The sequence below is a fragment of the Ambystoma mexicanum genome, chromosome 10 (genome assembly GCF_040938575.1).
Source record: "Ambystoma mexicanum isolate Mex_15411 chromosome 10, UKY_AmexF1_1, whole genome shotgun sequence".
NCBI lineage: Eukaryota > Metazoa > Chordata > Amphibia > Caudata > Ambystomatidae > Ambystoma > Ambystoma mexicanum.
Genome location: NC_090932.1, coordinates 237,966,253 through 237,988,267, shown reverse-complemented (window position 1 = coordinate 237,988,267; position 22,015 = coordinate 237,966,253). Strand labels below are relative to the sequence as shown.

The window sequence follows — 22,015 nt, the reverse complement described above, 5'->3', positions numbered from 1 at the left end:
TGTGAACGATAGAGCTGAAATCAACTCTAGCAAAGTAGCTACTGAAAGTCTCAACTGAGAGGAACAAAGCTAAAGACACTGAAGTAAGTACCCCAAGTCAGAACGGTTCCATGTCTTAAAATCACAGCAAAAATGGCTGTGTATATAAAATATTGCTGTGGTTTTGCCGCCACAATCATGTCAAGGATGCGGGGGACACCCCCGAAACCCCCTGCTCCCCTTAAATGGTATAATGGGGTACACCTTTACCGGATTAAACCACAGCATTTGTGCCGTGATTTTATTTTAACTGAGACATATTTGCCGAGATTTTATTACTCGATACCAATACTGTCAGAACAGTACCTTTGGTAAGAAGAAGAGTGGTCTAGCTGGCTTGTGTCTGGTGGCAGCAATGCAGAGCCTGGGCTCCTGGGCCTCAGCTGTCAGGACAAGAGGGAGGACATCTGGAGGACTCCTGCAGCAGCAATTCGGAGGTCAGCGGCAGCTGCGGGCTCTTTTCAGATCAGCAGCACTTTGTGGTTTCAGCGCTCGGTAAACAACACCACTGCGGATCTTGGACACAGGTTGGGCTCCCTTCACTCTTCGAATCCTGCACTCTGGTGAGGGACTCAAGCACTGGTCTTCCTGCTTCTGGAGGGTCTTGGGGAGACCTCTGGAGCTTCTGGCCGGATCACAGAGACATTTCTCGGCCCCTGGCACTCGCTTCCTGCAGCAGCAAAGAGGTACAGCCAGTCAGGGAAGATGGTCCAGTGGAGTTTGTCTCGGGGCTAGTTGGTCGCACTACCTGAAGGGAAGAAGTCGTCCCTTCCAGAGCTTCTCTTGTTGATCAGAAAAAAAGAGTTGCAGCACAGCAGCAGTGCTTCACTGGGTAATTCAAAGGTCCAGGAGGATGCAGCAGCTTCGTTCACGGTTTCTTCATCGGGTTGTTCTTCCCAGTGGGCGACACGGTCTTCAGTGCCAAAACCCTCGCCTTTTAAGCAGGTTTCTCCCATTCATGTACAGCCTACCTGTCACTAAAACAGCAGCCAGCCAATCAGGACTGGTGTCGCTGGTGACCTCTGCAAAGTAATTATTGATCTATGGGGGCCTTTGCTGGGCAATGTTTTTTTTGGGCTGTTTTAATAACTAGAATAATCCCTCCACCCTTCATACTATCCAAATTTTCCCATTTTTAAAAAAGGGTGACTGTCAAGATCTAGCCTGTCATCCGCCAATTTCTTGATCCGACATTTCATTAAAACTGTTGGGTACATTTCTCCTTATTTTGGCATTACAATTAAGATTTTGTGAATCACTGGGCCCTGTAGAGCAATTTTTAAATCTCTTTTTACACGTGGACAAATACCATGCAATTCGGGGCAAGGGGAGGAATCTTTACTTGGGTTTCATTAACCTGTTGCCAGGATTTGATAAGGTTATCCGGTTGCTTTTATGGTCCAATTTGCTGTCTGAGGGCAATGATCAAGAGATTCTCAGTCTGCTGGTTCAACTCCATTCTAAACTGAGGCATGTGTGACATATGGCAACTTGGGGGATCAAATTGCAAACACTGCTGTCACACAGGGTTTCAAGCAGTGATGTGATTGCACCCCTTTTCAATCTACATCCAAAATGTCTCATCGCTGTGCTCCTGTCAATAACAACTGATGTCCGTAAGGCTGATGGGGCATTTATACCGTACTTGGCCTATGCAGACAATGTTGATCTGATTGGACACACACCAGCTAGCCTACAATCACTACTAAAGGGATATAGAAATTATATGAACCAACAGCAAATGACAGTTGTTAGGCATGATTGTATGCAGTACCCTTTGGGTGCACTACAACAACCCTGACCTCCTGGCAATAGGAAACCAACCTTTGGTATAAGTCTGTATTACACAGGTTGGTAGCGTGTTGAGCAGACAGGCTTATCTCAAGAGGGTTCAATGTGAGCTGTAGGGGATTTACCCAGAGATTCACATTGACAAGTATTCAAATAAACTCTTACAAGGTTTCTTGAGTAAACAATTATTAATGTATTTACCAGTCAGTTATAGTAAGCCTTCTTCAGAAGGGAGCAATATAAACCAACACACAAATACACTTCAGAAATACACACTCTTAGTTATCTAAATCAGCAAATACCCATTTGGGATGACACACGGGCACTACCTACACCCTCAGGTGACTTCAATAGCTAGGGTGGTGATGGCATTAATATATCACTGTTGCATTTAGAATATTCTTGGGAGTAGTGTTAAAGAGAAGAGAGTTCAGAAAAGTATTCATACAGGTATTCTTAAGTAGGTAAGTACAATCCCCACCCCAATGCAAAGTTAGTTAACCCTTTCCTGAAAGGAAGGAAAAACACATGAGTAGAAAAGAGAAGAGTCATTCAGGGAGCCAGGCCAGCCAATGTTAAGTTAGCAAAAGTCAAGGTGCCCTGAAGCTCTTCTTGCAGGTAAGTAGAAATTATTTTCCAATGTTTAAAAAGTCTTTGTAGAATAGAAGAAATCAAAGTAGGGCCACAAGCTGATTTGCTTGCAGCTTCTTCACTTCACAAGCCTACTCTACACATGCAACCAAGCAAGTCTCCAACAAGGACAAGTGGCTACACAACAAGAGGTAAGTTCTTAAACTGTACAGTACATTTAGGTTGAAGAAAAAGTGCAGCAGATGACTTCTGTTCCTGTGCAGCTGTGCAGATCTCGCTGTTCCTGAGCCTCAGTCGTGGAGACAAGATGGAGGACTTCTGGGGAATCCTGCACTGCAATGGGACGGTCGCTGCTCGCAAACGGCAAACTTCAAACAAGCGGATGTTCGGTGTTTCAGCTCCTCACGTCTACCGCAAATAGCAACACCACAGTTCCTGGCTGTCGAGGTGGGCTTTCCTTGCGTCTGAGGTCCCGCACTCTGTTGAGGGGGCTCAGGCTCGGTCAGTCCTGCTTCCTGGGAGTCCAGAGGACCTTGCTGGAGCTCTTGGCCAGCTTAAAAGCCACACATACACACACTGGTGTTCCTCTACCAGGCTATCTGGTTCCAGCAGCGACTGCAGTGGATAATCAACCAGCTTTGAGAGGATGTCCAGGTGGCTTACTTTGGAGGTCATTGGTCCCACCAACTCAAAGGGAGAAGTCATCCTTGCAGGAGCTTCACTGTCGATACAAATTTGGAGTTGCAGCACATCAGCAGGGCTACACTAGGCAAACCAATGGTCCAGGAGTTGCAGCAGGCGCCCTCTTCAAGTTCTTCTTCGGATTCCACCGTCCAGTGGTCGACTCTGCCTTCCAAGCCAAAAAGCCTCACCTTTTATGCAGCTTGCTCCCATTCATTCCAGCCCAGCTGTCAATCACTCAGCAGGGTGGCTGTCCTTGCCGGACATCCAGCTGGCCAATCACCTAGAGTGCATTCCGGTCTCCTAGGAACTAAGCACAGGGAGTTTCGGGCACCTCCCTTGCTTCCTGCCCCCACCAGACACCCTGGAGCCAGAGGCGGGCTTCACTTGTGAATCCTGTCAAAAGCAAAATGAACAAAGGGACCAAACCTGGTTTGGCACGCAGAGTAAATCTCAAGAAGTCTGTGTAAATCTCAAGAAGGACTTTCCCACAAAGAAATGGCGAAAAAAGAAGCACGGGCCATTTTGACATAAATGGTCCCATAGGTGCTTTACCGTGGCTGCAAACGCAGCCCACAGTTAAATCCCATAATCCCATAATGGTACTAAAAAGTAAACCACTGCCACCAGCCATTCAAGTGAGGAAAGGGTAACAAAAATGTTTTACATGACAAGATAGACAAAGGGGATACTATAACCCCTCCAGCACCCTATTGTTTCACTTTACTCCTCTGGGAAACAGTAGTTTATCCCAGAGAAGGTATTTAAACCTTGGGGAAATCTGGAAGACTTCCCTGTGTCACTGCACTGAAGGTGCAGTGTGACACAATGTAAAAGATGGTGCCTATGGAGTTTGTCAGACTCCACAACCAAAAGAAGCACAGTGTTCAAAATCACATTAAAATACATGAGAGTGTGGGAAAAAAAGGTCTCGCTCTCCAGGTTAAAAAAATCAAGTCCTCAAAATCCAGCAAAGTTGCTGGGGGTCTCTAAGGTAGAGGGAATTAGCAAATTTCTGAGAATTCCCCTAACAATAGTGAACAGAGGAACATCAAAAATCATGGTTTAAAAGAAATCTAATAAAACTTTAGGTTTCATATCCGAATTCAATCTCTTAACAGATTACTTGATGTAGGGGTTAGATTTGTAATCCCCAATAATTGGGCAGGACACATAGAAAATACACATCTGCATATGAAACAAGCCTGTGAAGGCATTTCCTCTTTTGTCCCACTGGAGTATCGTGGGAGATGCAGGGGCTGCTGAGGGCAATGAAAAGGTGTCTGCTTGGGTAGGTTTACCTCCACGACCTCTAGCAGAATGGGGAAACCTCCTTTACCCAGCCTGTCCTCTACCGCTTTGGATGAGGGAGGAGTAACAACAAAAGGATATACCTCTCCAACTCTTTGAGGTCACCAGATGCTGCTGTTGGCGGACGGCTGCTCCTAGAAACTAGAGACTTTACTGCAGCTTTGGAAGTTTGTAGTTTATCTAAGCGGTCGTCTGCTTAGACCCATCAAAGGGTAAGTAATAGTCCGGCCTCAACATCAGGAGCAAAGCCATATTTTCAAACCCACACAAAGCACGCAACCACAGTGCTGGAACCCATGCACCAACCTACACAGTAAGAAGTATCCAAAACTAATTGCAGGGATAGGCGGGAAGCTTCCTTGCCATCACATTAACGAGATTGAAAAAGCAGTCCTTCATCTCCCTCTCAGGAATGTTATCATCTGCTTGTGCACTAACTTTCCAAAGTGTATAACTGTATTTTGTCAGAGCACAAGAGGCATTAATAGACTTCAACAACATACTTCCGGCAGAGAAAAAGTAGCCAAGGCATCATACTACTTATCATCCCTATTTGAAGGCATAGAAGCATAGGCTGAAGCCTTAGATGTAGAGTTGGTGGCTTGCACCACCAAATCTTCTGGGGTAGGATGCTTGGACAAACAAAATCTGGATCCACAGAGGAAGATTTGTACTTCTTTTACTAGATCTTTATGAACTGCTGGTGAAGAACCTAGTTTCGTCCAGAGATCAAAAAGGGTATCCCTTAGAGCTGAATGGCAGGCCCTGTGACAGTAAGGTCATCCTGAGTAATGTCTTGGCAGGGTGACCCCAGCCGAGACATTCAATAACCTTGTTCATCACAGATGTTTAGGCCGCATTTGAGTGGAAAAGAACATCAGCACTCTCGAATTCGGCCTGTGGAGAGGTATCAAGCCACAGGCATCTAATGCAAGAGACCAAATCCTATATTCGAGACTCCTCCAAGATAATGTCCTTGGGTAAGTTCAAGGCCCTAAAACACTTGAAACTGAAAGGGGCAACATCCTTGTTGTCCTCATACGTACTGTGAGAAACCTGAAGGTGTCTCACCCGCTGGTCCCCGGGCTCTGTCCTCCAGGTGACCAGGACATGACCAATGCTATTGGATTCAGTTCCTGGGGCATGGGGGGACCAGTAGGGGAGGATCACCTGGATGAGGGTTCTTTGGGGAGTGGAAGAGGGACACAGACGGTTGAGACGCGGTACCCCCTTCCTTGTAACATCTTTTCCCCCATCCTACCCTGTAGGATACTTCGAAGCTCTACCCCCCCTCAAACCCCATTCCGACACAAACACTTTCTTACACCGTAACAAACAGACTAACACCAGAGCAGTTTACCCGACATGTCTCGATGCATGGGTAAGGCAGAGTCGGGCAATTGACAATAACCACGCACACCTTATGGCCCTCTACCTTCCCCAACGGGATAAAAGGTGGAGTACAAGAGCATACTACGAGCAAGGCTGTACGCACGAGGAAACAGCAACACCGAACCAGCAGGTCAAACGGAGGAGAAAGTCTGCGAGACCTGGAGGGACGAAGGGGGCACTGCCCTTGCCCTTTTCAACTCAGACTCAGACCCACAAAGCCCCCGAAAAAAGGAATTATAAGACTGGGAAGTACAGCTGACGTGTGGAGTGACCGATGTCAACGGTGCACAGGGGCCTCCTGCATTGATAACGCAGACGGGCTGGCTACCGTGGTACCATCCTGGACTCTAGAGGCAAGCCAAGCCAGCGGCCTCGGCGCAATCGGTGAGTCGGAGGAAGCTGATATCAAAGTGAACTGTATTGAATCTAAGGTTGCAAGTGGAAACATTAGATGAATGCAATAACTTGAGAACAAAGAGCTTGTGTGTTTTGAACTTCTGAGGAAAGCCAGAGAAGGGTGAGCTGCACAGTGGTCATGCGAAGGACTCTCGCTGGCCCCTTTTATGTTGAACCTACAAGTATCAGAAGGCCCTAGGAAAAGGGCGGCGTGAGGTGTCGCAGTGGTCCTACAAGGATCACGTCAAATCCCTTGTACACTCGAAAGTCTCTGATCCATTGCCAAGGAAAAACTAAGACAAGTGAATCCTGTATCGTGAACTAGGCGGAAGGATGCCTGCGAGTTGGGGTGAAGATTAATACAACCATGAACATTCAATTGACAAGAGTGAACCCGGTCGAGGGTTGTCCGCAGCAGGAAGTGGTTTGAAACAACATTTAAGGCTCCTGAATATTGCTAGCTGCGTTGTGTGAAAGGCAGCAGTGAAACAGACTGAGGGAGGCCCAAGTTGCAAGTTTGTTTATTGTTTTGAAACCAGCAGTCCTTCTAAGTCAATGTAACGCTCACCTGACTCCCACGGAGGCGCTGGTCTAGTCTGGGTTGCTGTGGCCTCTTCGAGCGTAATGCGCAGAACTCGGAACACCGACTGAACAGGACCCTCAAATCTTGCTTGTCTGGCCCATAGGAATATCCTTCTGCAGATAAGAAAGGGGATTAACAGTCTGCAGAATAGTGTGCTTGCTCCCCCCTTCCCCCCTTCGTTCTTCTCTAACTTCCTCCGAAATCCCCGGTTGAAGCTCACCTTATGGTTTGAAAGGATGAACTCTCCATCCTGCTTCTGGTGCAGGGGCGCGTGTTTGTCCAGTTACTTCACTGGTTTTCAGAATGGCGCTGGCAAAATCCACTTGACTTTTCCGAGCGGAACGCCGTAAGTATGAAGATTACAAAAGTTCAAGTGTAGAGCCTCCTTTTCTGTTGCCTTCCTAACCTGTGATCTGTCCTTTATTTCAGGTGCAGAATGAAGGCGAAGCGTTGAGGGATTGAATTGCAGATGGTAAACTCAGGTGAGTTAGCGATGGGGGCGATCCCTCTTAATGTCTTTATATTCCTCGAGTAATGTCTTTTGTCCTTTCCCCATAGGGGCCGGGGTGCGGTACCTGCCAACGAAGCGGCGCCGACCCGAAATGAGGAATGGTCCACCAACAGAAGACCGGTAAGTGTTATGGCGGAAAATTAGGCTTTCCTCATATGTTCCTTCTGCTCACCTTTTGTCTCTTCTTCTCTCCCCTAGGCGCAGAGATGTGGCGACCGGTACAGACAGTCGCGGTGGAGCCAGAAGAACTCCCGAGGACAGGTGAGTGAAGCGCGGCGCTGCAGCAAGCAACGCGGTGCTTTTAAATGAAAGTCTTTTCTCAGGAACGCTGGCGTGAAGGTTCTGGATGCAGGTAAGAAGTTTGATAAAATTCTTGGTTTTCACCTTTCTCTTCTCTTCTTTCCTTACAGGTGTTCCAGGATCGAGGCGGGCGTGGCTGGAGACCAGATGCAGGAGCAGACACGGTGAGCGTTCAGCTGCTTAGATGCAGAACAACGCGAAGCGTGAGCTACTGTCTGGGCGTGGCTTAAATAGTCCCCAACGTAGTTCCAGGTCAGTATCCTTCCCTGGCCACGCCCAAGTGGCAAAATAGTCCCAATGAAAAAATAGTCCCTTTCAGGTCTCAGGGAGGCCTGAATCTTGCAGCATGGTCTGCATCAGGTAAGTGCACAAAACACCTTCCTTTATGAGCCTGGCGCCTATGGCGCCAGGACTGATGTCCAACATGAGCCTGGCGCCAACGGCGCCAGGACAGAGTCCAAAGAGCCCCTATAAGGGGCCGCTGGGCTTTTACCCGGGGGCATGATGCCTGCTCCCGGGGGTGCTGGGCCTGGCCTGGTGCTCCGGGGGTAGGCATCATGACAGTCAAGATACTTTGTAGCAAAGAGACTTGGCCCTTGAAGGTCCTGGTATCGTTGAACTTGAAATGTGAACCTCGTGGTGAAGAGGCCCAGGAGTGTGCTCAGAAGTCCCGCCTTATCCCGTGCTAAAAACGTGGGGAAGGGAGATCCAGCCATACCATTGTGACTTCATCATTTTGTGAACACCTTTCTTTTTTTGGTGAACATTATCCCACACTCTTTCTGTAAACATAGTGGTAAGTATTGGCAATAGTTTTTTTTAGTATAGGCCCTTTTTATTTGACAAGACACCACTAGGACTGCCTTATTATTTGAGGGTCGCAGCTTGCTCCCATCTTAGATTCAGGTTTAGATTAGGTATTTATGTCATCCATTATAAAGCTCAATAAGGAACAAGTTACTTACCTGTAACTGTTGTTCTCCAGCATGGGTCTGGCATGGATTCACATGCTCATGAATATTCCCTGTTGTCAGGCTGGGAATCCTCAGTAAAGACAAAATCAGTATCAGTTTCGTTTCTGATCTGTCTTCCTTAGTAGTAACCAATCACTGGTCTCTGGGTCATACTGCCCCCAGCCAATGACTGCCCTCTCCCTAAGCCCCGCCTCTGGCAGCCATCTTCAGATTTGGTAGCACGTAAAGTGGCAGTATGACCAAGTGAAGAGCCGCAGAGGGGTAGGAGGGAGGGTTCGCATGTGAATCCATGCCAGACCCATGCTGCAGAACAACAGTTACAGGTAAGTAACTTGTTCCTTCTCCAGCATGGGGTCTGGCATGGATTCACATGCTCATGAATATTAGAATACATAGCAGTACACACATGCACAACCACGGGAGGTGGCAAAAGGCTCAACATTAAGCATTACATAAACTCAACATTAAGCAACTCTTACCTCCCCACCATGCCAACCTTCAGGCAAACAGGTTGCGCAGCACTGCTTGGCCGACTCTGGACTCCTCCCTGGAATCCCGGTCGACGAAGTAGAATCTCGTGAAGGTGTGCGTCGACCTCCACGTAGCAGCCCTGCAGAGGTCCAGCAGGGGCACCTCAGACAAGAACGCCGTGGTAGCAGCGATCGCTCTGGTCGAATGGGCTCTCAGATGGCTGGCAACGGTCGGTTTGCCAACCGGTGACAGTGCATGATGCAGTCGGAAAGCCATCTGGAAATGGAAGCCTTCGAGAGAGCCTTCCCTTGGTTCACAGGTCCAAAGTTAACAAACAGCTATGACGTCTTTCGCAAACTCTTCGTGCGGTCCACGTAGAACTTCAGCGCTCTAGCCACATCCAGCGAGTGCCAAGTCCTCTCGGCCGGCGACGAAGGCGATGGGAAGAAAACTGGTAACACCAAGGGCTCGTTGAGGTGGAAGTCCGACGGCACCTTGGGCATAAAGGAGGGGTGCGTCCTCAGCACCACCCTGGTGTCGTGAAAAGTCAAGTATGGAGGCTTGCAGGATAGGGCCTGGATCTCTCCCACTCGTCGTGCGGAGGTGATGGCCACAAGAAAAGCTGTCTTCCACGACAGGAACTTCAACGGCGCCGAATGCAGAGGCTTGAATGGCGCCCCCATGAGCCTAGACAGCACCACGTTGAGTTCCCACACCGAGGCAGGAGCCTTCACCGGCGGGAACGATCGGAACAGTCCCTTCATAAACTCCTTCACCAGGCGATGAGACCACAAGGACGCCCGTCTGGTGTATCGGTAGATCGCAGCCAGATGTATCTTGATGGAAGGGTGAGCTAGTCCAGCCTTGGCCAGCGACAGTAGGTACGGCAGTACTTGAGGGGCCGTAATCCGCAGAGGGTTAATCTTCTGTGCACGGCGCCAGACAGAGAACCTCTTCCACTTATGTCCGTAGCACTTGAGAGTTGAGGACGCCCTGGCCTTTGCAAGAACCTCTCTGCAGTAAGCCGGGATATCGTACCCTCCAAACTCTTGTGCTGCAGGAGCCAGGCCTGCAAGTTCAGCGACTCCGGGTCGTGATGAAGGATGGCGCCTCCTTCTCTGGAAAGAAGATCTGCGTCCGTCGGCAGCTTGACCGGTAGGGACGCCGACAAGTCCAGAAGGTCCGGGAACCAGATCTGCCTCGGCCACACCGGTGCGACGAAGATCATCCTGCACCGGGACCTCTTGAGCTGGTTGATGAGTCAGAGCAGCAACGGCAACGGAGGAAATGCATATAGGAACAGACTGTCCCAGGGGAACGAGAAAGTAGTCGCGAACAGGTCGATCTGGGGTTTGCCCCATCGCTGAAAAAGTCGGTCCACTTGATCCTGGCGTAGTTCCCACTCGTGGCACGAGCGCAGCTCGCTGCTGAGTGAGTCGGCGATGGTGTTTTTTATCCCTCCCAGATGAAACGCCACCAGAAACATCCCTTGGGCAACGGCCCAATGCCACAGATCCTAGGCTTCCTTGGATAGGGCTGGGGATCTGGTTCCGCCCTGCTTCCGGATGTAGAACATTGTGGTGGTGTTGTCGTTGAAGATCCTCGCCACCTTGCCCTTGAGGGAAGGGAGAAAGGACCCGAGGGCCCAGAACACTGCCTGGAGCTCCAGGATGTTGATGTGGAGCTGCTTCTCCTCCGGGAGCCAAAGGACTCTCGTGTGAAGATCTCCGGTGTGCGCTCCCCACCCCTCCAGGGAGGCATCCGTCGTCACCGTCGCCTGGTGGGCCGAGGTCTGAAAGTCTGTCCCTGCCGCTAGATGAGCGCGAGCGCCCCACCACCGGATCGCTCGTTGGAAGGTCTTGTTGAGAGGGATCCTGTCCTCGAAGCTGCCCGTCGCATGAATCCAGCGGGCGTCGAGGAACTCCTGTAGAGGGCGCATCCGCAGCCTTCACAGGCGCACGAGATAAATGCAAGAGGTCCTCTTCCCGAGGAGGGACTTGATGGACCTCACCCTGGCCACGTCCGTGGCCAGTAGACGCTGCACCTTGCCTAGGATGGCCTTTGTCCTTTCCTCCGACGGCGAGGCCAGACGTGCCACTGTGTCGAGCTTGGCTCCCAGAAACAGTGCGACGAGAGGGGACCAGGTGGGACTTGGGGAAGTTGAAGGAGAATCCCAGGTCTGTGAGCAGCTGGACGGTCTTTGCTGTGTTTTCTACGGCGAGCTCCCTTGTCCTTGCGCGGATGAGCCAATCGTCCAGGTAGGGGTAAACGTGGATCCCCTGTAGGCAAAGCCACGCCGCAACTGGAGCGAGGCACTTGGTGAAAACCCTGGGTGCCGACTTCAATCCGAACGGGAGGGCCTTGAACTGGTAGTGCCGCCCTTGGACCACGAACCTGAGGAACTTTCGGTGTCCTTTTAGAATGGGTATGTGAAAGTATGCATCCTCCAAATCCAATGACGACAGGAAATCGCCCTCCTCCAGCTGTCCCAGCACGTGCTGGATGGTGACCATCCGGAACTTCTGTGCCTTGATGTACTGGTTCAGTCGTCGCAGGTCCAGGATGGGTCGCCACCCTCCTGTCTTCTTTTTCACGAGGAAGTACATTGAGTATACTCCAGAGCCCCGGAGCCTCTTTGGGACGAGCTCGATGGCACCTTTCTTGAGCATCGCCCTTACCTCCAACAGTAGTTGAGGGATGTGGTTTTCCTTCCTGGCCACGGGAGGAATGCGGGGGCACTTTTTAAAGAAATTCAAGGGCGTGCCCCTGGGCCAGGGCATCCAGCACCAAACGGTCGGTGGAGATGGACTCCCACACGCTGACGAACTTCGCCAGCCGGCCTCCCACCGGGGTGCTTCGGTGGGGGCTCGACGCCACGGGCGGTTCAATCTTGCTTGGAGGACGCCTTGCCGCCTTGGCCTCCCTGGCGACGACGGCAGGATCCACCTGACTTGCCTCGTCCTCTATAGGCTTCCTGCGACGAGGAGCGGGCCGCTTGGCGGTACGTAGAGAAGCCACCGCCGAATCCCTTGGAGGCACCCTGCTTGCCTCCGGAGCTCCGAAAGGACGGCCTTCGTTGCTGGAGAACTCCTAGGGCCTTAGCTGTCTCCGTGTCCGCCTTGATGGCTTGGAGGGACTCCTCCACTGTTTTCCCCAAACAGGTTGTTCCCGATGAACTGCATGTCCAAAACCTTGGCTTGTACGTCCTGGCGGAAATCCGTCGCCTTGAGCCAACCTCATCGTCTGAGGCCAACGCTGTTGCCTAGCTGGCGGAAACCGGTGTCGGCAATGTCTGTTGGCACCGTTATGGCGTGGTCCGACGCCACGTCACCTTCCTGCAAGATCTCCAGGGCCTAAGCCCTCTTGTCGTCCGGTAGGAAGTCCAACAGGGGGGCGATCTTGTACCATAACTCCCTGTCGTTGTCAGGAATGGCCCTCTGTCAAGAGTGGCACAGGGTACCCAAGTAGGGTTTGGGTGGCTGTGCTGAGGTAAGGTAGCAGATAAGCACACACAGCAGGAAGTTCAACAAGAAAGAAGAGTATGAAACAGTAGCTGTGAGCCAAAAGGGGCAAAAGATACAAAGGTACAAACAAACTGGATTCCCTCTTGGGGTGTATGCTGAAATGGGAAAGAGTGTTCCACGAACCTTAGGAAACTCCAGCCTTCTGCATAGATTGCTATAACAGAGGCCCACGCTGTATGCTCATGGCTGGGAACAACAGCAGTGGGTGTCTGTAACACTGAAAACGCGACAAAGAAAGGGGCAGAGGTTGCTTGCCGGAAACCAACAGGCAAGCTCTGTACAAAGGGATTACATAAGACTCATGAGAAGATAAGAACAGAAATATTCAGCGAAAAGGAAGTCAATGAGCAATCTAGCAGAAGGAAATGAAGGAAAGGCAGTTAGACTGAAATAGATAACCTAAGGTGGAGTACAGCGGACTCAAGGAAGAGAACAAGGAGCAGCAGTCAGGAAAACAGAAGGCTGCAAAGTAGGAAGCAGGTTTGCAGTCAAGAGTGGCACTAGGTGCAGGCAAACTGTATTGGACTGCGGAGGACTGTAGTAGGCTGAAAGGCAGGGAGTCCAGAAGAACAGGACACAGAGAGATTAGTAGTAGGCGACAGACAGAGCCCAAAAGAATAGGGCCACTAGGTAGGGAACCCAGAGGAGCAGGGCTGTAGGCAGCGAAGAGGTGCAGGCTGCAAGGTAGGGAGCCCAGGGAACAAGGGCTTGGAGACAGCAGAAGGTTGCAAGCTGCACGGTAGGGAGCCCAGAGGACAAGGGCTGTAGGCAGCCAGAGTGAGGCAGGCTGCAGGGCAGGGAGCCCAGAGGACAAAGACGGTAGGCAGCCGGAGTGAGGCAGGCTGCAGGGCAGGAAGCCCAGAGGACAAGGATTGTAGGCAGCCGGAGTGAGGCAGGCTGCAAGGCGGGCAGCAGAGGACAAGGACTGTAGGCAGCCGGAGTGAAGCAGGCTGCAGAGCAGGGAGCCCAGAGGACAAGGACGGTAGGCAGCCGGAGTGAGGCAGGCTGCAGGGCAGGGAGCCCAGAGGACAAGGATTGTAGGCAGCCGGAGTGAGGCAGGCTGCAAGGCGGGCTGTAGAGGACTAGGACTGTAGGCAGCCGGAGTGAGGTAGGCTGCAGGGCAGGGAGCCCAGAGGACAAGGACTGTAGGCAGCCGAAGTGAGGCAGGCTGCAGAGCAAGGAGCTCAGAGGAGCAGGGCAGCAAGGAGTGAGCCCAGAGGAGCAGGGCTGCTGACTGTAGAGGGCTGCAGAGGACTGTAATAAGCTGCAAGGCAGGAAGCCCAGAGGACAAGGGCTGTAGGTAGAAGGCAGCGGAGCGTGATCGGCTGCAAGGCAGGAAGCCCAGAAAGGGCACTGGAACAAAACAGGATAATGCAGCAACAGGAACAGCATACAAAGTAAAGGGTCACGGCAAACAGGAGCGGGGATAACTCAAGATGCAAAACACTGTTCTCCTGCAGGCAGCTGCTTATATACAGCCCTGCCCTGTTCTGAGGCAGGCTAATTGACAGCACCTGGGGCAGCACACCTGATGACAATCTGCCTCCTCCCTCTCTGGTCCTGAGCAGGTCAAAGCAGCACTGGCCGCTAGGGCTTCTGGGGATTGTGGTCCCAATAACGATGAATGAGAATAGCCAGGAATTGAGGACTGTAGCCAGGTGCATTATGGTAAATTTAGTTAATTGAATAAAATAAGAAAGAACTTGAGCAAATGGAAATAAAAGATCAAGGCGTGAAAAGGAGTATTAGGAGGATAAATGAGTACGAAGTAGTCCATGATGGTTGCCAATGCGTGTGCCAGCGGCGCGGGCATGACAGTCGTAGCGGGCCACGATCGTGAGGACGTTGTCCGCCTTAATCGTTGTTGCCGCCGAAGAGATAACTCGTCATCCCATTGCATCCAGCTTCTTTCCTTCGCCGTCCGGCGGGGAAGTTGCCGTCGAGGCCGATGCCCCCCCGCTTTCTTCTTGGCCGCGTCAGGGGTCGGTTGCGCCCTCAGGCACAAAGGGGCCGCGTCAGGGACCCGGTACTTCTTCTCGTACCGATCCCTCTTGGCAGGCGTCGTAGACGGGTTCTTGAGAAGGGTGAGACCCTTGTCCCAGATGTCATCCAACAGAGGCACAGCGAGGACTGTCTTCCTCTTGGCCTCGCGCCGTTGGTAAAGGAAACCTTCCTTCTTCTTCTCTTCGGGGCAGAGCTGAAAAAGCTCAGATGCCCTGGCGATCATAGCGTGGAAAGACCCAATCTCGTCGGGTGGGGAGACCCGGGCTGGAGGCGATGGGAGCTCCATCCCGTCGTCACCGCCGTCGTCATCCGTACCCGCCGTGGCCGTGTCCGTTCCCGTGTCATCCCCAGGTACGGGGGACGTGGGCAAAGGTTGAGCAGGCCGTGAGGGCTGAAAAGGCAGGGCTGGATGGGTCCGTCTTCTCTTGTTTGGGGAACTTCCCGACGGGCCTGTCTCTGCCTCCTCCGTCGGGCCTGGTTCTGGCTCTTCCGTCGGTGGTGGGGCAATCTCGTCCTTATCTCTGAACATAAGGATTGTATTGCCAACAAAATGGCCGCCGAGTTGTCCTGCGGCTCCGGTAGCGACGGTTGACTAGGAACCTCACCAGCGTCGCCGTCGCTCTCGTCTTCCCCTTCGTTGGGATCGCTCCCGTGGGACCGGGCCTCTTCGATGCCCTCGTAGAGGCCCTCCAAGACTTCAACTAGTTCCTCCTCGGAGGCTGTGTCCGTGTTCACAATGGCCACCAGCTCCCCCCCATCTTTTTCCGCCGGGGTCTTCACGGGGGTCTTCTCGATGGGCCTGAAAGAGGCTTCCCTCCGTGGTGGCAGAGAAACTCTGGGCCCCGAGGTCGCCTCCACTGGTGTAGCCTCCTCAGGCTGCGCCAGGGCCGCCGTGACTTCCTCGATAGAGGCCTTAGCCGGCTGAATCAAGGCCTTCACCGCTTTCTGTGGGCCTTTGGCCTTCACCTTGGGGGAGGGTCACTGCCTCGGTCCCCCTGGGCTGGATACTTCGAGACCGACCGGGGCCTCTCCAGAAGCTTCGCCGGGTTCTCGGCTTTCTTCTTCCCTGAGCCAGAGCGTTGGCTCGTGGTTGATGGTGCTGGAGAGGATGCGCCCTGCCTGGCAGCTGAGGAGCCTGACCGTTTCGGCGCTCCCGGTGCCCGCTGACTCACGGTGCTTGGCCTTCTGTTGGGCCCCCATCGCCGGGGCGCCCTCACAGGACTTAGAAGACCGCTCAGACTTCTTCTTCTTCTCACCTGACGGGCTCTTTCCTTCCAGCCAGTTGGAGAGACGAAGATGTCGATCCTTGATGGTCCGTTCCGACATGTTCCCGCAAAACGCACAGTCCTTCTCCACGTGCGTTTTGTCCTCCTGAAGGCAGTAGAGGCACTTCGAATGCTCGTCCTCTTTGAACACATTCTGCAGCTGGCATCCAGGGCAAACCCTGAACAGCTTTCCGGGCGTCGAGCTTCCTTTCTCCTGGGCCATGTCCGGGGTAGGCCACAAACTTCTGGACTCCTCCAAGAAGCGTAACACAATGAAAACTTCACCCTTGAGGGGCGTAGAAAAATCCGAAAAGGGTCCCCGTTGATCGGATGTAGAAACGGTGGAGCTTGAGGCTCTATTTGACCGAAAAATGAGAAAATCTCTTTGAAAAAGCGTGAAAACGCAGCAAAGAAGCTCGAGAGCTAAACACGAGGACTCCCAACACTTGAGCGTGCGGTAAAAATCTGAAGATGGCTGTCAGAGGCGGGGCTTAGGGAGAGGACAGTCATTGGCTGGGGGCAGTATGACCCAGAGACCAGTGATTGGTTACTACTAAGGAAGACAGATCAGAAACAAAACTGATAATGATTTTTTCTTACCGAGGATTCCCAGCCTGACGACGGGGAATATTCATGAGCATGTGAATCCATGCCAGACCCCATGCTGGAGAAACACCATTGAACTGTGATCACATGTGTCTGTCTTTACTGTTGCCACCATGAGTTCCTTACATAACCCAAAGGATTTCAAAATCTGACCACACCCAAGGCTTGTATGCAGACATTGATGCTTAAATCTATGGTCCATTCAATTTGGACATCTCCTTCGAAGAGGTGGTGGATGCAGGTTTCGAAGAAGTACCGGTGGTCGACGGAATCGATGCGGCACAGGCAGCACTCCGAGACCTTTGAACACAGGTCTTTCGGTCTGCCGGTCAAAGTCTTGTCAGAGTGCCTTGGCGGTCTTGGAAGACGCTGTGGGATCTGTAGTCTTACTAGATTTTTGAAAGGAGCAGTAGGTGCTGCCTTCAAAAACACCTTCAACATTTTAAGTCTAAAATCTTCCCATTCCCTCACCGAAGCGGTTTCTTGGGAAAATAGTGCCTGTCGGGTGAGGAATCCCATGAAGCAAAACAGTGATGTTTTTTCATACTCTTCTTGGACGAAGAGAAGAAATGGGGAGAATCACTTCTTGCTCGGTATTGGGAGTGCTTACACCATTTTGTTCAGTCTTTTGGGAGATGCATGGCCCGCAGAGCTCTGACCGTCGGAAGATTTCCTTTTTTGAATGCATGGAAGATGGACTTCGAGACAGGCCTGGACCAGTATTGCATTTCTCCCTTTCGAGGCCTTGTTCTTCATCAACCGGCAGGAGCCACACTTGATGACATGAGCCTCGCTGAGGCACCAGAGGCAAATTCTGCATGGATCTGTAATCGAAATCTTTGAGTCAAACATCTTGAAGCTGTTTTAGGTGTAGACATAGGGGAAAAAAGAATCAAAATATAACAATGAACGTCTGAGAAAATTTCAGAGGCAAGTGGAAGCATTCCGAGAGCTTGCGGTAAAACAGAACTGAGGCGATAGGACGCGTTGTGAGCTATAATGCTATCAACATCACATCTGGACACAGGAATGGAGAGCAATGAGAGACATCGTCACCGATGCCGCCCCCTACTGTTGAAAAAAACATTTTCCGAGAACTGCAAAGCAGGAAACTAATATCTAAGATGAGGAATCCATGGAGAGACATGATCCAGAACTTTAGGTTTTGTATCCTAAATCCAGATAATTCTTTTGATTTAGGTGTTAGATTTGCTATATGCAATTATTGGTCAGCACACATAGAACAGACAGGTCTGCATATGAAGCCTGTGGAGGTATTTTCTGTTTTGTAAATAGTAGGGGGGTATTTCTGGCTATTAAAGCCTTTGAAGCAAATGCTGTTGTCTGGCTCACTATGCAAGCAGAGTCTCACTCGTAAACTCAATTTTACATTTAGATCTGATTGAGCAACACGTCTTATGATCTACTCTCGGTGTGAGTGCTGACAGCTGTTGAGCTTGTGTATTTTGAGTCACTGAAACTGTATCTCACCCCAGGTCACCTATGTCTAAGCATATGGTTAAATGAGAGGGCCATTCTAAATCAAGAGATTTTAATGAATATCCTACCAATAGAAAAAGATGCACTCCAAATGGCTTTCCACTGTAAATTATTATATTTAACAATCCCATTGCAGTCTCAAAACAGCTTATGTCAGAAAGGTGAATGTTTGTGTTTAATCTGTCAACGCAAGCCAAAGCACTATTAGAGGTTTTCTCCAACTTTGATATGTGAAAGGGTGAACCATCTTCATATTTAGAATGGCTATCAAACTCACTAGCTAGGAGGTATATTACTAAATTCTATTTCAATCAACTACCTCTAGCGCCCATCATAGTAAAATGGCTACCAAATACTAGAACTCACTGCCATTGCAAGTCAAGCTCGGTTGAAGATCTACTTGTTTTTACGTTCTTTGGTATCTCTTATACAATTCCTAGAAAGAGGTTCCTCTATCCTTTGCTATGATCTAAGGAATGTACACAATAAAGGGTGGCGCTTTTCTATTCATGCAAAGGAGCCCAATGTTTGCGGGTCCCTGGAACATTATTTGGTAGCCACAATGAGGATCAGAACGCAAATTCTTCAATTAAAGAAGGAGTTTATCTTGTGTTTATGATACTATGGGCCTCATTAGGAGTATGCCGGTCTGGTAAAAATGCCAAATGCAGCATTTTTACCAGACTGGGACACTGAGTTTTCCGGTAGGGGCAGTGAACTACTGACAGACCTGACCTGCTGGGAGTTATGGCCCCTACAAGCAAAGAAGTGCTCCAATCACCAGCACTACCGGTACCAGTGATTGCGGCAAACCAAGAGTCCTATGGGACTCCATGGAATGGGAACTTACCGCCATTTCAGGCACCTGTAATATCCCAGTATCATCGGGATATCGGGCGCCGGTAAGACAGGTTGCCAGTAACCCGCCGGTAGTGTGGGTGTGAGAAACCTGAGGTCATCCTCCCATCTACTCCCTCTGGATCTTCCTCTCAGGTGGCCACGGAGAGGGCATTGCTCTCGGATCTTTACCTTGGGGGTGGAAATGTGAGGGAGGATCACCTGGGTGAGGGACCTTGGGGAGAGGGTGTCTCTGGGTGAGACATTGTCAGGATGAACCCCAGCCTCCCCTTGCCTTAATAGGTTGTCAGTCTTTACCTGTTACCTACAGACAAATTGTCCAGTTAGGGAGATTTATCATTATTATGATTCATCCCCTCTCCTAGTGAGACCCCCCCTACCCCCAGCACTTTTTGCTCGACTTCTGGACCTTTTCCTATAATCCTGAACGAGGAGCCTTTTTCCACTCAGTCATTCTTATGGGCTCTGGCTGTTGGAACTCTGTTCTTTGTATCTTATCTGTTCTATGGAGCCTATTTTCCTGCATAACTCTTAAAGGTATCTGCATTTTACTATTGCAGCACACAGCTCCTTATGGGCAGTGTTGCAGGGGACCCTTAGGGTCTTTCTTTGAGCTTCCTTTTCCTTATCCTAGACTAACTACAGTTCTTAAGGATAGAGAGATACTTAGTATCTCTCCGAAAACGTTATAGTCCGAGAGATTTGCAAACACACCACCTTATGTGGAGTGCCAAAGGGTTACCTAGTATCCCCCTTCTCTCTGCTCCTGTGACCTTTTAGTCACATAGACAATGTCCTAGTTATGGCTGGTGGCAGTGGACATGTTCTACCAACTATTGTGTCATTTACCACGCAGGCTATGTCCATAGCCTCGGTAGTACACAATAAAAGGCACCCAAGTACTAACTTGGGGCCTCCCTTCTTTTTTTGCCATTACTAGAGTGGTTGTTCTTTGTCAGCCCTTCTTCTACCATCCTTGGGTCTGGTACCATCAATGGAAGGTTTCAAAAGTTCTTACCTGTTTATGAATTATTTGTTAACCTTTGTTTTATTCCCCAATCTAACCTTTGCACTATTTAAATCACCTGAGGGTGCAGGAAGTGTCTGTGTGCCATCCCCAATGGGTATCATCTGATTTAGAGAAATTAAGAGTGTATTTTTAAGTGTATTATAAGTGTTACATATATATTGCTCCCTTCTGGAGAAGGCTTATACAACCGACTGAAATAAATTAATAATTGTTTTATCAAGAAGCCTCAAGTGTGTTTATTTGATTAACTGTACTGTGAAACTCTGTCACAACGTTACTGCTCACATTGACCCCTCTTGAGATAAACCTGGCTGCTCCGCCACACTACCAACCTGTGTAGTTCAGCCTTATACCAAAAGTTGGGTGCCTATTGCCAGGAGGTCAAGGTTATTATAGTGCACCCAACCGGTACTGCATACAATCTTGCCTAACAACTACACTTCCTTGAAATGTATTTCTAACTGTGTTTAGAAAATGTAAGTACTCTTAGGAGTTGTTTACGGCCTAACTAAATAACCATTTATGTACACCATACCCAACTTGTATTATCAGGATTGCTCTGTATGTGCTTAGCTGAACCCTTCACCACGGTCACCCTCTTACATCTAAGCCTTGCTTTCCAGTCACACTACGCACAGAGTTTAGTTAGACTTCAGTGTTTGTCACTTTTAATCAAAACAGGGTGGGCCTTTCAGAATCTGTCCACATGACCAATCCTGAAAATCCAGCTCAAAAATAATTCCCTGGCCCGTGCACTGAAAGGATGAATCCTGGCTTTCTCGCTCATCTAAGATGTAACTTTAAAAGGCCACTGAATGCACCCATTTCCTTATCACACAACTATGCCCACCACCTATTATTCCCACCCAGCCCCCCCAGGTAAAGAATAAACTCACCATATCCGCCAATGCGATGTAGAGGAACATACCACCAGCCAGTGCAAAAATCCAGTTGGCAGAGAAGTGGCTGCCAGCCAGAATCCCAAAGGCCAGCCCGAGGTAGCAACAGCAGGCAGAGATGAAATTGAAGAACAGAGCTTGCTGGATACTCATACCAGCGTTCAGGAGGATCACAAAGTCACCTGTGGGTGGAAACATACCAAACAACTTCAATCAAAAGTGAGCGTGTGGTTGTGAAACATCACAAAATAAAATGACTTCCTACAGCAATCTGCTTCAACTCAACTACAGCGCCTTCCAAGAACATATCAAATACAGGCACGGTAAAATACTGTACTAGGACCTCAGCTCCATATTGTGACTCAGGTGGTAGACACACACACAAAAAAACAGAATCTTAGAGAAAGTTTGAACTGCCAAATAGGACGAAAAAGTATAAAGTCGTAGAGCGTATGGTCATTAAGAGTTCAACACTGCTGGGGAAGTTCAGCCATCAGATGATAAAGTCCACAGACCAGATTTAGGGTAAAAATGAAATTACTGTGCACAGTCCTCCCTCACACCCTGTACGAAAAGTATCCTATGGCTGTCAAATCCTTGTCAACTACAAACTGTACTATGGCAATGCGCTCTTATTTATTTTTAATTATTTATTTATTGGTCATTTGTTAGGCGCTGATACAATTAGCAACAGCTGTTTCAAAGCGCCCACAGAGCAACAGGGTGGGGAAAGGACAAGGCAGACAATGAACAAGACAAATAATTGAATTAATAGTACAAACAAATAATGAAAATAACAGGGAGGGGAGACAAACCTACTATGCTTTGTGAGTGTTCAGAACGTGCAAGTGCATAGGGGGGGTAAGGGAAAGGTGCTGTGGTGCTAATGGAGAAGTGCTTGGGGTGAAGTGCTAATAAGAGAAGAATGTAAGTGCAACCTCACGAGGGGAGGGTGAGGCTAAGTAAGTGCAGTAAATAGACAGCGGCTGGAATGAGAGGTTGGCGGGGGGTAGAAGGGGTCAATGCCCTGAGGATACATAAGGGCCCTGTACATCAGTCAGGCTACTGTACGGTTAGCAGGGAAGAGATGAGGAGAAGGAAGAGGTAAAGAGAAAGGTCTTGAGGCTTTCTCGGAACTTAAGAAGGTCCTGCTCAAGACGCAGAGGGAGGCTATTCCACAGGAGAGAGCCCGCAGAGGAAAGGGATCGACCACCAGCTTTAGCAAACTGCTTCACACGGAGGAAGTTGGTGCCAGAGGAATGCAGGAGTCTAGAAGGGGAGTATTTAGT

At 50.0% G+C, this 22,015-nt stretch overlaps 1 protein-coding gene across 5 annotated transcripts in view; it reads right to left on the bottom strand.

Moving 5' to 3' along the window:
• Positions 1-22,015, bottom strand: part of SLC39A14 (solute carrier family 39 member 14) — a 255,898-nt gene that overhangs the window by 16,882 nt on the left and 217,001 nt on the right. For all 5 annotated transcript variants that reach the window (XM_069617763.1, XM_069617764.1, XM_069617762.1 and 2 more), the window contains one exon: positions 20,724-20,908. In XM_069617763.1, the coding sequence (XP_069473864.1) occupies positions 20,724-20,908 (185 nt within the window). The remainder of the gene's footprint in view (positions 1-20,723; positions 20,909-22,015) is intronic.